General features: G+C 51.0%; 1 protein-coding gene across 2 annotated transcripts in view; it reads left to right on the plus strand.

Moving 5' to 3' along the window:
- Window positions 1-14,194, plus strand: part of Chrdl2 (chordin like 2) — a 27,915-nt gene extending 13,721 nt beyond the window's left edge. Inside the window, exons 3-11 of one of the 2 annotated variants that reach the window (XM_051192341.1) lie at window positions 314-407; window positions 1,523-1,665; window positions 3,891-3,984; window positions 5,602-5,654; window positions 7,363-7,522; window positions 8,462-8,656; window positions 8,974-9,147; window positions 13,146-13,238; window positions 14,037-14,194. In XM_051192341.1, the coding sequence (XP_051048298.1) occupies window positions 314-407; window positions 1,523-1,665; window positions 3,891-3,984; window positions 5,602-5,654; window positions 7,363-7,522; window positions 8,462-8,656; window positions 8,974-9,147; window positions 13,146-13,238; window positions 14,037-14,116 (1,086 nt within the window). In that variant the 3' untranslated portion in view covers window positions 14,117-14,194. The remainder of the gene's footprint in view (window positions 1-313; window positions 408-1,522; window positions 1,666-3,890; window positions 3,985-5,601; window positions 5,655-7,362; window positions 7,523-8,461; window positions 8,657-8,973; window positions 9,148-13,145; window positions 13,239-14,036) is intronic. The other variant, XM_051192342.1, reaches the window with a different exon arrangement.
- The last annotated feature ends 2,783 nt before the right edge of the window (window positions 14,195-16,977 follow it).

Here is a 16,977-nt window from a genome sequence, read left to right on the forward strand (position 1 = left end):
AATACTGTAAGAAGAAAAAAAAGATAGAGAGTTAAAATTAGCCTGGGCAGAGCACCAAGATCAATGCCCAGATACCTCAAGGCTTTTACTTCTATTTCTCATACCCACGAATGGGCCATGAGGTCTAAGCAAACCTTTGACAGGTCTGTCTTCCCCGTGGGTGAAGGATGCAGATGAGTAGTCTAAGTGAGATGGATTAGCGGGAAGGGTAGGGAAAAGGTTCTGAAGTTGGGGTGGAATTTTGGGGTGAGGACCACTGCAAATGGGAGGCAGTGGTTCTTTGGAATAAGGCCTGACCATGTATGTCCTCCAGATCGGCCATGTGAATTGTTACCGCCTCCGATGCCCACCCCTCCACTGCTCACAGCCTGTGATGGAGCCACAGCAGTGCTGCCCCCGGTGTGTGGGTAAGTGCCCTTCTTCCTCCCCTGGTGCTGAGCTCCACACTGACCAGCTCACTCTTGCTGGAAGCGTCTGGCTGAGAGAAGCTTCCAGGAGGAAGAGAGTGGCCCTGCCCATCCAGTGCTCAGTAGACACATTCTGGATCCCACAAGTAGACTAGGGTAGCAGCAAACTTCTAGTTCCAAAATTGATACATGTTGCAGAAGAAGGAGGTGGATGGAGTAGGAATTGGGTAGACAAGATGTCTCGGTGGGTAGGGGAACCTGAACTCCCCAAGATGAAAACCTGAGTGAGTACAGACCCTGGTAAGAGGAGAAACTCAAGATTATCCTCTGACCTCCATCCACGTGCCATAGTTTGCACTCCTTCATCCAGAATGTAGAAATATAATTTTTAAAAAAAAGTAAAGTTAAAGGAAGAAAGAGGAGAAACTAGCTGAGGGAGATAAGAATGGCTTGGCATGCTGACTATGAGGAAGTATTGGGGAAAGTGAAGGTGAATGACTTGGGGCTAGCTGGCCCCTGTATGCATGCATGGTGTCTTTGCTGTGGCACATTTCTCTACATCTTAGATTGTGAGCTCTAGGTGGCAGGGCCAAGCCTTGGTCATTACTCTGTTCTTGGAGCCTGGCCTGGGGCCTGGTGCTGAGAACAGTCTTAGTGGGGGTATTGTGAAGGAATGAGAGGAGTGTGTCACAGCACATTGGGGAGTGGGAGTTGGCCTTGGTGAATGACAGTTTACACCGAGCTCCAGGATGGTGAAGAGCTTCACACCTGACTCTGTGAGAGTAACTCCACAAGGGTGAGCATTGCGAGTTTTCTCCAGCCCTGTCTCTTGGAGAACCGAGCCCAGAGTGCTTCATGCGCATTCATGGGCTTCAGACACTGAGGAGTGGCTGGGCTGCGGTGGAGAGAGGCATGTGGTCAGGTGTAGGTATCCGTGAGACCTCTTGGCTAGCTGATACAGTAAGTGTCTGGGAAGCCAAAGCCAGACCTTAGTTTAAATGCTAAGGAAGGAGAAAGAGAGCAAACTCTTCAGAAAAGTGGCCTTCCTAATTCTGGCAAACATCTTACATCCATGGAAATTTCATTCCCTTCTTCCCCTGCTCTCCCACCTGCAGATCCCCATCTTCCCTCTGGGATTCGGGCTCCCCTAAAATCCTGCCAGCTCAATGAGACCACATACCAACATGGAGAGATCTTCACTGCCCAGGAGCTGATCCCCACCCGCCTGTCCAACCAGTGTGTCCTCTGTAGCTGTATTGTAAGACCTTCTGCTGTTTCTGGGGTTCAAGCCAGTGTCTCCTACAGAGAGGGATGGGGAAGGCCATTGGTGAGAATAAGAAAGGTTGGAGGGAAGGGGACACCCAGGGTCTACAATGTCCTGCACCTAGCTTGGTGAGATGACCTTTCTTCGGGTTTCCATACTTGGTACCCAAATAATGAGAGTAACCCATGTCTACCTTCCCCATTGGACACTGTACCTCTGTGAAGGTAAGGATGCCCAGGGGCTATCATGCAGAGGATGCCAGTGGCTGCTGCAGAATGAATGAATGAATACCATTCAACAGTCTTGGGACACAGATAGAATTTAGTCTGAAGTGCGTAGGCTCTCCCTGCCTATGGTCTAGGCCTAGGGGCAGCAGGGTTGACAGCCCTGTAATTGGGGGACAGAGTAAAGCCAAGCATGGCCAGACTTAGGAAGTCTCCATCTTCTTGCTTGGGAGAGTCATGCAGCTCTCTTCCTGTCACATGTGCTGTTAGTCTTACTGTCAGGCTTGGTGTCCCTTTCTGTTTACCCCATATCATCTCTCTGGTCTCAGTGTCAGTGAGGTGGGCATGACCTCCAGCTCTGCTCTGCCCTTGTATGACTTTTCCTGAAGATACTTGGATTAACATCTGTTCACCACAGATAGGGTACCAACAATAGACCAAAGAAACTATTCCACTCAAGTCTAACTTGATACATTGGTGACAGACATATGGAGTCATTTACAGGCATGTGAATGGCTCATAGACAACAGCATCGCTAAAAATTCCACCCCAACATGTGTGACAACTCATGCCACAAATGTATCCTTGGAGTTCCCTATACAACAAGCAGGCCGCTCTACCAAAGAGTTCTTTTCCCCAGCTATTGTTTGCTGCTCATTTAATCTCTTGGAGAGGGGCCTTGAAAGCCCTAGAACTTTCTGAGTGTCCTGGGCCTTGTAAGTTTCCTTGGCATCCAGAGTCTTATGAGCCAGCCTCTATCCTCCCTGTAAGAGGAAATGTTTCAATTTGGAGGAAAACACTTGATTCCCAGTGTGACTTAGGCCAGCCACCTCTCTCTAACCTGTTTCTCCATTTTCTTCAGTATCCATCAGTTCAGGCTATGAATCTTAAAGTTTCCATGTGGCAGATGGAACAGCCAACCAGCATCTGGAAATGACAACCTGTCAGGCTAGCGAGTGACCACTGTGCAGAGCCTGTGCCTCTTTCACAGGTTCACAGAGCTACCTTAGTCAATGGCCCTAGGGGAAGGATCTCATCTTGTTCAGATAAGCAACAGAACTCAAAGCATCTTGCTTATGGCTACGCAACCAAAATCCAGACCCAGATAGACATCCATGACTCCCGAAGTCTGTGTTCTTTTCTCAGTAGGGTACTGCTTCCCATAAAAGGGGGGGCTGGCTGCGTTTGGACCAGGCTGTGGGAAGATACAGAAATCATGGTGGTAGGTGAGGGGGTGCTCTGGAGTCCTTTGCCCACCCTTTCTGGCAACACAGCTCTCCTCTCTTTCACCTCATCCCTGTTTATAGCTCTGGCTTGAGGTTTGACCTCCCCTCTAGAGCAGGAGCCTTACCTCTCAGAGTACAGGAAGGCGGGGCCTTACAGCCACTTTTCACAATCACACTGGCAGCTGATCCTCACAACCCTTTCATAGAAGTTGAAATGCAGGAGAGAGGACCTCTCCAAAGGTGCCCAGCCTCCTGCTTCCCAGAGGGCCCTGCATCCTGCAGTCTCACCTTCCAGAGTGGGCCTTGAAGTTCAAGGACAATGGTTTTCAGTAAGACTGATATAAGCGTAGGGACCACCCAGGTAGTCCTCTCCCTCACTGGATCCTTGATGCAGGCCTGAGAGGAAGACACTGATTTCAGTAGGAAAAACCTGAAGCCTGAGCTCTGGTCCCTTCTACCTTAACTTCTATGGCTGGATGGCACAGTTCCCCCCTCCTCCCCAGGACTCCATTCATCTCGAAGCCCATCTCACAGTTGGCTGTGAAAACTGAGGGAATATTGGAGGTGAAGTTCTTTTCAGGGCTTGGAGGGGGCATAGGAGATCAAGGGGAAACTCTGGAGCTGACTTTCCCTGCTCAGGAGCCACATGCCACTCCTCCATCCTCTACCTCAGGGGTGACTTTCTCCCAGGGAAAGAGGCTCTCCTGGGCCCCAAGGCTGTTGTTCTTCAACAGAGCTCATCTCCAATCTGGTGTGTTCTGTCTGCCAGGAGGGCCACACCTACTGCGGTCTCATGACCTGCCCTGAACCCAGCTGCCCTACCCCACTCCCTCTGCCTGACTCCTGCTGTCAGACCTGCAAAGGTGAGTGTCACAGTGAGCTTTGTGAACTTGACACACTCATTTGAGAGGAATTGCCTAGCTCAGAAGAGCTGGTGTGAGTACCTAAGGGGAATTGTCTAATGGATGTAGGAGAGCCAGCCCACTATGGGTAGCACCATTCCCTAGGCAGATAGCCCTTCGTGGGCTAGCTAAGTCAAGCCAACCAGCAGGAAGTAGTCTTTCATGGTTTCTGCTTCATTTTCTCCCTTGACTTGCGATATTGATTTCCCTCACTGATGGACTATAACTTGTAAGCTGAAATAAACCCTTTCTGCCCCTAAGTTGTTTTTGGTGAGAATGTTTTATCACAGCAACAGAATGTAACTAGAACTATGAGTCTTCCTGAAGTCTACCAGGTTCCCACAGTAACCCTTTTATGGACTTGCAGGAAGAGCCCAGGGACAGCCAGCATGTAGAAGGCACTCCCTCCCTACAGAGAGGTGAAAGCTTGACATAGATGCCCCAGAAAGTTTATCCTCCACCTTGTCATGTCCCATTGGCCAAAGCTCACATCAATAGCCCTCATTAATGCCCCTCACACTTTAATGCAGTGTGAATGATGGGCAGCCCTGGGAGCAGCTGGCAGTCAGGGGAGGAGCTTGTCAGGGGACAGGGATAGGAGGCACGGCTAGGGTGAAGCTGAGGGCAACTAGTGCTGGGAGCAGAAGTGGTACCCCCGCAGAGCCTGTAGCAACTGGGTGCTGCCCCACAACAAGGCTAAAAATAATATAGCAGCGCCCGGGAGGGGGTAAGCATTTGGATGAGTCCTTACCTCTCCTGTCTTCTTTATGGCAGCAGAGGGCACAGGCTTGAACTCCTGAGGTAGAGTCTCTGGGTAAACTGAGGCTGGCAGACTGAGGAGCAGACTGGGCTTGAGCAGAGGTATACAGTAGGACTGTCCATGTGGGCTGGGGAAGCCAAGGAGAGCTTCTTGGGGAGCCTCAGATGCTGGGGTTTGGGAAGATGTAGTCCTGTGTGGTCCTCCTTATGCCTCTAGATGTCAGCTGGGAGGTGAACAGGGAGGCTGGCCTCAGTGGCTCTAACAAGCAGCCTGATTCTACTCCCTGGCTCTCTGAGGCAGGAACACTCAAGACAAGCCAGATGGTGAAGCAAGTACTTGGGAAAGAGAATGGCGCCAAGCTTCAGGAAGCTACAGGGCTCTTCCTGTATGCTGGTTGCTGTGAATAGCAGCTAGAAGAGGCTTCAAGTCCCCCCCCCCGCCCCCGGAGGCAGAGAGACTGGAGAGTAGAGCCCTGGAAGTGTGTAGTGAAAATCCTTGCTGTAGGCATGGGACCATCCATGAAGGGATGGCCAGAATCCCAGGGGGGTGACTTTTAAGGAGACTAAATAAGATGCTGTGACACAGCTGAGCAGTTCAGTTCCTGGAGTGACCATGTCAGTGTCCGGGAGCTGAAGAAGCATCCTGGTTGTGGATGTCTTTGATAACTCATTAAAGACAAAGACGGTCCACATAGAGAAGTTTGGGCCCCTCTCACGTAACTTGTAGATGTGGCGTTAGGCTTTTGGAAGGGGCTGAACTAGGCAGAGGCTTCAGGGTCATGGGCACAAGGCTGACCCTGTTTCCCTTTGAGTTTTCAGACAGGACAAGTGAGAGCTCCACTGAAGACTTGACACAGTTGCAGCATGGAGAGGTGAGTGTGTGCACAGCTCTGCAGGCGCTGCGGGGCAGGGGCTGCTACCCAAGGCCCACAGTCTGCAGGACTCTGCCACACAGTTTTCTTAGGCACTGTTTATCTAGTCCTGATCACATATCCCTCTGTCCACCCTACTCCAAGGCCTCAGAACTTGACCCTGGGCCAACTAAGGTTCCCCTTCCAGGTCCCAGCCCCTCTCCCTACCGGTCATCACGGTCCCCATCACAGCTGACAGGCCATAGGGGAACAGCTTGGCACACAGGGTTAGCCCCGGGCTCCCTCACACCCCTCTGGGGAATCTCTCTGACGCAGCTCTACCCAGGGCCTTTGTGTGCATGAGTCCCCCAAATGCCCAGCAATGGCTCTGGCTTGGTCTGTGCTTCTGTACCTCATTTCTGGGGTGCACGTTCTTTGCCAGGGACCTGCCTTTCTGTCCTCCACTTTCATTTTGGCTCCTGTCAATCTTGTCTAGAATTCAGACGGCCCAGCCTTCCCAGCTCTCTGGGGTCTGAGGGGAAGGGTATGGGAGAATGAGCATGGCCTAACTCAAGGCCCCACAGCTCCTTGGTGCCATGTTACAATGTAAAAGCCCCTTCTGCTGTTTCATTCTGGGCTCCGGGAGCCTAGGACCAACAGAGCTGGACTCCCAACCTTTCCTCCCTAGCCAGCACATCTACCTGCCCTTGCCAGGCTGATTTATCAGGCGAGCCCATAAACCTGAGCCATGAGATCCATTCCTTCCCGTTTGTCCCTAGAAGGAAGTGTGTGGGGCCCACGTGCCAGTGCCAAACCCTGGTGAACTGAATGACTGGGCATGCACCAGTTGGGAATCACATCCGTTAAGTCCTTCTTGCCCCAACCCCACTTTACCCAGTATTTCCTGGTTCTTCTGTGTGCCTGAGCCTGTACTGGGGCCTGGGTGTTTCTATCTGCAGGTTCTGTCTATGGGCCATGAGAGACACAGTGTGAAGTGGGAACAGACTGTAGAGGGAAGGCTGTAAGTGGCTCATGGATGTGGAGGGGAAAGACAGGCTCTTCTTCCTGTCCCCAGCCCTGTCACTTTCCTTCTGTGGCCAGTTCCCCAAACTGAGCTGCAGAGCACCTACCCCATAAGCTGTCATGTCCATCATGCTTCGCCATCCTGACCCTCTTAGATCCGGTCTGGAGGGGCAGAGGAGCGAGAGCAGGGCCTGGGGGTGAGAACTTTGGATTCCAGTGATTATGGGTTTAAAAACCCTGTGTCTCTGGGTAGACCTTGTTTTCTTATCCCCCCCCCCCCCCGCACTGTGGAATTCTGGAACCTTCTAGGATCTTCGGAGGCCCATTCTGTTGTCTTGTCACCTGACTGTTCCTACACAATAAGTTTTCTCTATTCCTGATCCCATATTGCTCTGCCTACCCACAGCAGCCCCAAGGTCTGAGAAGGACTTGGTGGAAGTTGGCTTGTTAAATCCTTGTGTTTTTATTGATCAGTCTAAGAATATCTCAGCCCTCACCCAAGTGGTTCTGTGTGAAGCCGATGCAGAGCCTGTGTTCTCTCTCTCTCTCTCTCTCTCTCTCTCTCTCTCTCTCTCTCTCTCTCTCTCTCTCTCTCTCTCTCTCCCCCAAGTCCTCTGGTCTCCATTAGCAGACCAGACCTTTCAATGCAGCCCTGTTTGTGGCCTGTCCCACTCAGACAGCCCTACACCCTGCCTGCTGTTTGCAGACACAGGATCCATGCGCAGAGGATGGCAAGAGGAAAAGCCCCAGCACCCCAGCCCCTACCAGCCTCAGCTCCCCTCTGGGCTTCATCCCTCGCTACTTCCGACCAATGGGAACCGGCAGCACCACTATCAAGATTATCCTGAAGGAGAAACATAAGAAAGGTAAGGACAGAACCCTCCTCTCATCTCCTGATGGGGTGGGGACCTCTACCTCCTGTACCCCCTACTCTGGTTCTCCAATCTCAATCTGACCATGAACTTAAACTCGAAAACAAAACAGAGTGCACCCTTGAAGATCATAACTCTAACTCAAAACTGAGTGCACCCTTGAAGACCATGAACCCTAACTCCCATTTGACGGATGAGGACACTAAGGTACACCAGTACTGAATCAGCGAAAGAATCAATTTTGTTTTGTGGGGGTGGAGAGGTGTCTCATTATGTAGCTCAGACTGGCCTTGAACTTCAGATCCTCCTGCTTCAGCCTCCTAAGTAATACTATTTCATTGCGCATCTATTGTGTCTTTATTGAGAAGTGGGGGAGACAGAACAGAGTCTGTCCCGGTCTCTGCTCCAGTGGGCTCCTAGACTAGTTGGGGAGACACATGAGTGCATTACCATGAGGCAGGGCTGAGGACCATGCTGTAAAATGAAGGCGGGGCAGAGCTGGTCTGCAGGGTGACAGCAGGGGTGGGGAAGGAGCACTGGCTGCAGAAGGGGAGGACAGGGGTCCACAGTAGTGCTCCCAGGCTGGTAGAGAGGGGTGAGCCACGCGCTACAGAGTCCTGGACCTTTGATGAGACACTAAGGCAGGGAGGGGCAGTGGACTGTCAGGTGTTAGCAGTTGTCCTTGACTCTCCTGCTGCCAGCACGCTCCTCGCTCCACCAGAAGAACCTCTGAGGCCAGGGGAGGGCTCTCCATCTTCAGCAAGCCCTGGGTACTGGATGATGTCAGGGTTAGTACAGGTTTTATTCCCTGGCCTGCATTTTGCAGGCAGTGTAGCTGGTGTTCACTGGGGACGCTCTTACATTTTGGGCTAGGCTCTGGGCAGACCCAAGGCATTCACCCTCCCCCCTTCCTCCCTGCTCTCCATGTTCCAGCTTGCACCCACAATGGGAAGACATATTCCCATGGGGAGGTGTGGCACCCTACTGTGCTCTCCTTCGGCCCCATGCCCTGCATCCTGTGCACATGTGTGGACGGCTACCAGGACTGCCATCGTGTGACCTGCCCCACCCAATATCCCTGCAGTCATCCCAAGAAAGTGGCTGGGAAGTGCTGCAAGATCTGCCCAGGTAGGAGGGCTGCTGAAGGCAGGGAAGTCACTGGCCAGACTACTGGGAGCTTCCGGGACCTGTGGTGCTTACACTGAGCCACTGGGTGTGGGGTTTACAGGTGCCCAGACTGTTAGAAATACAACAGATTCTGGACTGTGTGGACCACCTAGCATGACAGTGGCAGCCTCAGAAACTCTTGACATAGATGTGAAAGCAAATGATATTTTGCATTCTATGAAGCCTGAAAGTTCTCTCTCTCTCTCTCTCTCTCTCTCTCTCTCTCTCTCTCTTTCTCTGTCTCCCTCTCCCTCTATCTCTCCCTCTCTCTCTTATAGAGGAGGAGGCAGATGCCGACCATAGTGAGGTCATTTCCACCAAGTGTCCCAAGGTGCCAGGCCAGGTCTCTGTATACACACTGGTATCTCCAAGCCCAGACGGCTTGCACCGCTTTGTCCTGGAGCATGAAGCCTCTGACCAGGTAGAGATCTACATCTGGAAGCTAGTGAAAGGTGAGTGACCAGCTCCTGCTCCCAGCATTGCATTCCTCTGGTACCTTCCTGGCCCCAGAACTGATAGGGGCCCTACAGAGGTTTTACTGATGTCTCAGCATCCTTCCAAGAGTAAGAACCCTCGATTCCCATCCCCATTCCCATTCCTCTGTGTTTTCTGATGGCTCTGATAAACTCACTAAAGCCTGTGAATGCTCCCTCTCCTGGTCATGGCCCGTTACTGCACCCTTTGAGGAGATGACTGTAAAATCATAGACTCTACTGGTAAGATTGAAGCATTGAGCCATGATCCAAAGCCTGGTGAAAAGAAGATTCAGGGGGTGGGGACTGCTGGTTCCTGACTCTGGTGGATGGCCCTGTCAGAGGAAACAGCTTTACTCTGACAGACTGCAGAGGTCAGACCACAAGCAGAGTCTATGCAACCCAGGCAGACCTAGGTTCAAATCTCCCCTCTGCTTCTTCAAATCTTGCCCCTTCTCATTCTTAACTGGGTGACCTCAGGCAATCATTTAGCCTCTCTGAACCTCAGTGCTCTCTTCCATGAACTGGGAAGAGGTGCTTTGAGATAATCTCTGACCTATGGAATATGGCAAAAATATCTATATCCACCTACCACACTGGCTGGTTAGAATAACAGGGAGGTGGGCTTCTGTCTAGTAAAAGGAGTTGCTTGTCCATCCTCAGAGCCCTCTTATGGTGAGAGGAATCTGCAGAGCTGACAGAGCAGGAGAAGCAGAAGCAGGGACTCCTGCCAGTGTTCTGAACCTTCAGGTCATACTGTTTCGTGGGCTGGTGCAGGCTACCACGCCTAGACCACCCACACTCTACACCCCAGCAGGTGCTGGGAGGGCAGAGAGCAGTAAGCTTCCGTCCTTGGGAACAGGCAGCTTGATGACTCGAATGCAACAGGTGTTTGTGGGGAGCTGATCTGGTCAAGGAAGGCTTCCTAGAGGGTGGACCTTTGCAACTGAGAGAAGCAGGGTGCCTTGGAGAAGCCACAGGGGCTTTGCAGGCAGGAGGGCAGCAGCCCTGTGCTCTGTAAGCTAGATGCAGCAGACACCAAGTGCAAGTGCCCCCATTTAATCCCCACAAGAAACCTCATGGTATGTACTCGGACCACATTTTGTAGGTCAGAAAACTAAGTCTAAGAGGCTGGGGTGTATTTTAGTCACCAGAATGCTTGCCTTATACACAGAGGCCCTGGGTCCAATTCTCAGCACAGTATAGACCAGACACTGTGGCAGATACCTGTAATGTCAGAAGTGAGATCAGATTTCATGGTCACTTTCAGATACATGGAGAATTTGAGAACTGTTTGGGCTATGTAACCCTGTCAAAGGATGGAAGGGCAGACTCAGGCTGGAAGATAACATCACTTGCCTGAAGGCTGAGAGACATGGCTGAGAAAGATGAAGAAGGGGCAGGACAACAGAGAGAGAATGGGAGGGGCGTACCTCCCATCCCATCATCCCCAGACTCAGCATAAAAGAAATGAGGGAGACTCTTCAACTCTACCATGCCAGTCGCTACTGTCCTGTCCCTTGTGGTAGTCCCCATCTCCTGGCCCTCAGGTCACCTGAATGTTCCATGATTCCCTCCCTGTCCTAGACTATCACTCCCAGGGCTCATTATCAAGACTGTCATTTGCAGTTTCCTCCTTCAGAGGGGTGAAAACAAATGAACAGTGACCACTGGACCTGCACTAGCAAGGCCACTTCATCTGGGGTCAGCTTAGGGCACTAGAATCTGAGCATAATGGGCTTGGGGTTAAGAGGATGTAAAGGTCCCTGGCCCCTGCCTCACCCCCATGCAGGTGCCTCCATCTCAGCTCAGAACAACTTGGTCCAGAGTCCAGAGAAGTATGGCTTCACTGTGCACTAGACTGGCCTATTGCCTGGAACAGACTCACCAGTGCCACCTCTGCCTACGGGGCCACCAGCTCTGCCGTGCTTAGACTTTACATGGCCTTTCAAATGGGCAAGAGGCATATTGAAGAGCCCCAGGCCCTAGAGCATCTTCCTCTCCATCAGGTCCTACAGACCATGTGGAAGGATCCCTCACACCCGTCAATCACCCTTCCTCCCATTTTTTCCTGTGTACTGGGAGCATGCAGTGGTAGGCCAGTGGAGGAGGGCCAGCCTCTTCTCGTAGAAGTTATTTCTTGCCACTCAGATGTCATTCCTGGGCCATTGGAGCTGTATGCCAGTTCTTGGCATCTACAATGGAGCTCCAAGGATGGTGTTGGCTAGTTCCCAATTACTGAAACCCAGGCTCCATATCTGTGTTTTCTGTTTCCCTTCGTGGACCCCCTCGGGTCCCTGGGTATAGATCTGTTTCTTGTTGTTCCCCAAGACAGGGCTGGCCCAGCTGAGGCCTTGCTGGCTGCATCTGTTCTCTCTGGCCAGAGGCTGTGATGGGTAACAGCTGGTGCTACCACACAGCCCCTATGCTTACAACCTCATTGCCATGTATTGTGCCAGGGGTAGCTTCTCACAAAGTGAAAATATCAGAGGATTCAATTAATACCTCATTCCTTCTGGTACCTCACTAGACCAGGTACATAGATATTTATCTACTCATCTACTTATCCATCCACCCACACCCAGACACCCCTGCACCTATCTGTCCATCCACACTTATACATATCTTTCCATCTATCTATCTATCCATCTATCCATTCATCAACACACCCATGTATCCATCTCTACCTACACCATTTATCCATCCATTAACCTATCTACCTATCTATCCATCTATCCATCCATCTATCCATCCACCCATTCATACATACATACACATATACATCCACCCATCCATCCACCTACTCCAAACCCATCTATACATCCATCCATCCACCAATTCATCTATCCACCCACCCATTCATTTATACATATATACATGCATACATCCACCCATCCATTCTTCTATCCAGGGAATCATATATCCTACATGTTTCATTTCAGAACCCAAAGAGTTAAGTTCTCAAGCATTCCAAGTCTGGGAGAGAAGGTGGGAACAGGCATAAGGATAGCACCATAGAAATGTGTGAGATTGGTCTGGGAAGATGGCTCAGTTGGTAAAGTGCTTGCCTCAAAAGCATGAGAGCCTGAGTTGAGTCCCCAGAAGTCATGTGAAAATGCTGGGTGTAAAGGCACCTACTGTAGTCACAGCACTAGGGAAGCAGAGACAGGAGGATCCCAGACAGACTGGTCTCAAAGGAAGAAGGCAACATTACTGAGGATGGTCCCAGGGTTGTCTGTCCTCTGTCTTCCACATTCACAGACATACATTTAAAAGGAAGAAATGGGTAAAGTGATAAACAGAACCTGAGTGCTGTAGGTCCTGCAGAGAGGAGGCTGTAATCCCCTTCAGCGTAGATCGGGGAAGCCTTCCCACTAAGACCTGGAGGATGGGTGGTTCACATGCTGTGCACAGTAGGCTGGGTTTCCTCCTAGCACCTCAAGTATTAGCTAGGGCTGGGCCGTACGTACGCAAGATGTGATAACTCCATGTTCTTGATGTGTGGATGAACACAGATATGAAACTGTACCATCTGCTGTATGCTAGAGAAAAGCTTTACTGGTCTACATGGTCTTTATTGCCTTTTATCCCTCCCTCCTACCCTTCCTCCCTCCCTCTCTCCTTCCCTTCCTCCCTCCCTCCTTCCCTTCCTCCCTCCCTCTTTCCCATCACTGTGGGCAGGAGTGTGGATGGTGACAGGAGCAGCAGCAGAGAAAAGAGGCTAAAAGACACGTTTTATTTATCGTAGAGGTGACAGGTGGTCAGAGAAGCCAGCATATTGCAAACGGTCACCATTAGGATTGTGGGTTAAGAGGGGCTAGGTGGGGCCCCTTAAGGAGGGGCAGTGGGATAGAAGGACAGGAACCCAGCCGGCTCCTTGTGTCTGGTCAGATTGGAGACAGGGAGGGAGGTAATGGGGCGAGTTGTGAGTTGTCATCCCATCCTACCTTCCTAGCTCATACTTTGTCTGCTTGTAGGTATCTTCCACTTGGTTCAGATCAAGAGAATCAAGAAGCAAGATTTCCAGAAAGAGGTCCAGAACTTCCGGCTGCTTACCGGCACCCATGAAGGTGGGACCCTGGGCTAGGAATAGAGCCAGGGAGGGGAGCAGAGACAAAGCAGGACCTCTTGGGGAGTTCCAAGGCTTCTGGGGGGGGGGGCGTCAGCCATAGACGTCAGTTCCCAGCACAGGAATCCAGTGGGTGTCTGGGCCAGAGATTTCTCAATCTCTAAGTGAGAGAGAGAAGGTGAGATTAAGCAGCTGGCCTTGTGTTGACCCAGCAGGGTAGGTTTGAGCCCCCAAGCCCCAGTGCTTCCCATCCCTCTAGACCAGTGGTTCTTAACCTGTGGGTCATGACCCCTTTGGGGTCACATATCAGATATTTACATCATAATTCAAAACAATAGCAAAATTACAGTTATGAAATAGCAACAAAATAATTTTATAGTTGTGGGTCACCAGAACATGAGGAACTGTATCAAAGGGTCACAGCATTAGGAAGGTTAATTACCACTGCTCCAGACTGCCCATTCCCAATAAGAGACCCTTCTAACCACTAATTTGTCCTGCATTACTCTATGAAGATGGACTCCAATTGGGGTTTTGAGGGGTAGCAGGTGACAGATGAAACATTACCCACAGGAATAGAGTCAAGAAACCCAGCCCCTAAATATAGGGGGTCTGGAGGCTGAGTCGTACAACTATATGATGGAGAGCTCACCTCTCCACCAGTGCAGCCCAAGCCTTAGCCCATTCAGTCTCTCCTGCCCCAAGTGCTAAAAGCCCAGTCACTGGCACTGTTGTACAAATGCATGTGAACATACATGGCCATACACACACCTTGTCTCTTCTACCTCCCTCCATGCAGGTTACTGGACCGTCTTCCTAGCCCAGACTCCAGAGCTCAAAGTCACAGCCAGCCCAGACAAAGTAACCAAGACATTATAACAAGGACTTAAACAGTTGCAGATACAAGCTTTGTTGTTTTTGTTATTATATATTAATAAAGAAGTTGCATTACTACCACCCAGCTTTGCCTGTTGACTTCACATCCCATTCCCAGGGACCATTCTAGACAGACAGATGCCTTTTTTCCTGAATCCATCTGGGTGGAAGCATATACAGAAGGAATACAAGGAACTCTTAGTCCTCACACAGCTTTTCATCAGAGCCATGGATGGGCCTTGCAGCCTCCTTGCCCAGGCCTTTGTCTCCCCTAAGCCCTCCAACAGGCTGCTTTTACAGGTAACACCCCTACACCTCCAGCAGCTTCATGGTGCTAAGCCTAAGAAGAACTAACTTAGGTAGCCAATTGGTGGTGATCTCTGCCTCAAAGCACTTTCCCGGGGCCTGGGGCCTTCCTGTGGCCAGTCCCTACTTCGGGGAATCTGGAGTTAGAGGAAACCTGGAGTGTTATGTACCTGGAGGCACTGGAGGGTTAGTAGTTGGCCCAGACTGGAAGTTGAGCTCTGGCTCCAGACTAGCCCTCCTTCCCCATGTGAGGCTGCCACATGAACAGCCTCACCTCCAAAGAGATCCAAGACTGCAGTCAAATTGCCAAGTTGGCCCGTTGTCTGAGAAGGCCTAACTCTTACAGTGAAAGACAAATCAACCATTTATCCTGCCCACGTGTGTAAGTGCTTGCGATGTCAAATATGCTTTATGGCCCATGACTTCACTTACGTCAAACAATGTAGGATTTACACTCCTGCCCCCTGCTCTGGAGAGGCCTCTGGGGCTCCAGTCAGCCAGTCTTTCCCAGAGCCTCACAGGGATGAGTAATGAGGCAGGACCTGAACTCAGATCCTCTGCCACCCTGCTCAAACTCTCAGGAAAGCCAGGCTCAGCCACCCATAGCCCTCGCTGCCCACTCCCCCATGTAGGTCAGGTTAAAAGCAATGAAGAGATGGTGGACAGAGACCTGTTGACCAGATCTGTGTGTCTTCACAGCCTTGGTTTCCAGCACTGTCCCCGAGGTCTGGGAGATCTAAGCAGACACCAATGCCACTTATACAGAGAATCGCCTTCCTTGAGCTCCCTTTGCTACCTCTGGGGAAACAGGCTAGAGTCTGAGCTTAGAAAAACATGTGGTCTCCCTGTCACCCCATATCCCCCACCTGTCCCTTCTAATAGATAGGCTTTGTTTTGGCTAGCTTGCTCACCACAGGGATTTAACTTGGCAGCTCTCGGGGTGGGTCATGAGCAATTCGGGAGCCTAGAAGCCCAGCCTTTCACAGTGTGGCGCTGATCATCTTCCCAGCTATACAGGATGTCCCTTCAGCAAAGCTTTTCCCAATGCCCCATCCTTGCCCCTTGCCCCATCCCCAGCCCTCTTCTCCATTATAGGGTTGCAAGTGGGCTCTGCAGTCCTGGGTTTCAGTGCACTCTTCCTGATGTGGTAGGACAAGCCGCCTTCTTAGTTTCTTTAATAGGCTGGTGTGAAGCCTATGATGCATGTCCCAGGCCTGCTTCCCCATCAGGGGGCACAGTTTATACATCAAGCCCTCCTTATTTCAATCTTTACTAGTTGAGCAAACACTTACTTTGAGCAACACTGAACTGCTCCATGATTTCACATGTTTTCTGAGCCACTTGAGGGTAAGTCTTACACTAGACCAATGACACAGAGCAAGGAGCTGATATTGCCCTTCCTGAGTCTGGAGAAGGAGGACGACAACAATGAGATGAAGTGGTGACATTGTGATATCTGAGTGATGAAGGAGATAAAGACAGGACTTCATGGGTCACAGCCCCTAACCCCAAGTGAGGGCACTTACACTTACAAGGGTAAGGAAGAGCTAGAGAAATAGTGGATGCAGGTAGAGGGGAGGAGGAGGGGACAGGGAGGGGAAGGGTAATGACATAGGAGCAGAAAACTTTGTTGATGAGGGAAGCAAATGACAAGGAGAATCATGACCGCTCACCAGTGCTGGACAATGCTGGGCAGTGAGCAGATGGAGGTGAGGCTGCCTTCCAGCTGAAAGGCTCTGGCTTCACCCCAAAAGACAATCTGTGATTTAGAGGCTGCCTCTACCTGCTGCAGAAGAACAGCCTGGCAGAGCTGGGCTGAAGCTAACGAGAAACGGTTTAGGGGATGTACACGAGAGGCTTGGGTAGGAGGGAGGCCATGGGGAAGGCAGGCTGGACTGACTGGATATAAAGTTGAGGGAGAAGGAGGACTCTCACCAGATGGCTTCTAGAAGACACACACATTCACACACACACACACACACACACACACACACACACACACCAGGAGCCTGAGGAGATATAGATAGAATTCTGAGTACATTAAGGGTTAGCAGAAGACTGCTTGGCTCAAGACAGAGGGTGGGAGCTGCTGGCTTATAGATGGTGACCAAAGCCAGGAGGGGAGGGACCATGGCCTGGGAAAGACTGCAGAATGAAGAGCAGGGAGATTGAGACAAAGGCAGAGAGCATCTTGCAAGGGAATGAGGGAATGATTAGGGAGACCGGAGGGACGGCAGGAGACTCACCACCAAGAGATCAAAAGGAGAGGCCTGAAAGAGCCCTCTGTGGAGGCAAGGACAACCTGTGGCCATGACAGCCATTCATGTTGGTTGAGAAGCAGAAGCTCGGTTTGGGGGACCTGGGGCATTTTCCGGGGAGTGAGGAGACAGACTTTTTAACACATTTAGCAATAAGAAGAGGAGAAGGACTGGCTGTGCATGTGTAATGGAAGGTGCTTTGGGATGGGAGAGAATCCAGCCAGTCTTGGTAATGAGAAGATCCCGAGGAGAGGGAAAAGAGAAGAAAGAAGAACTGAGGATGGAAAGATAGATATTCAA

The sequence above is a fragment of the Phodopus roborovskii genome, unplaced genomic scaffold (genome assembly GCF_943737965.1).
Source record: "Phodopus roborovskii unplaced genomic scaffold, PHOROB, whole genome shotgun sequence".
Lineage (NCBI taxonomy): Eukaryota > Metazoa > Chordata > Mammalia > Rodentia > Cricetidae > Phodopus > Phodopus roborovskii.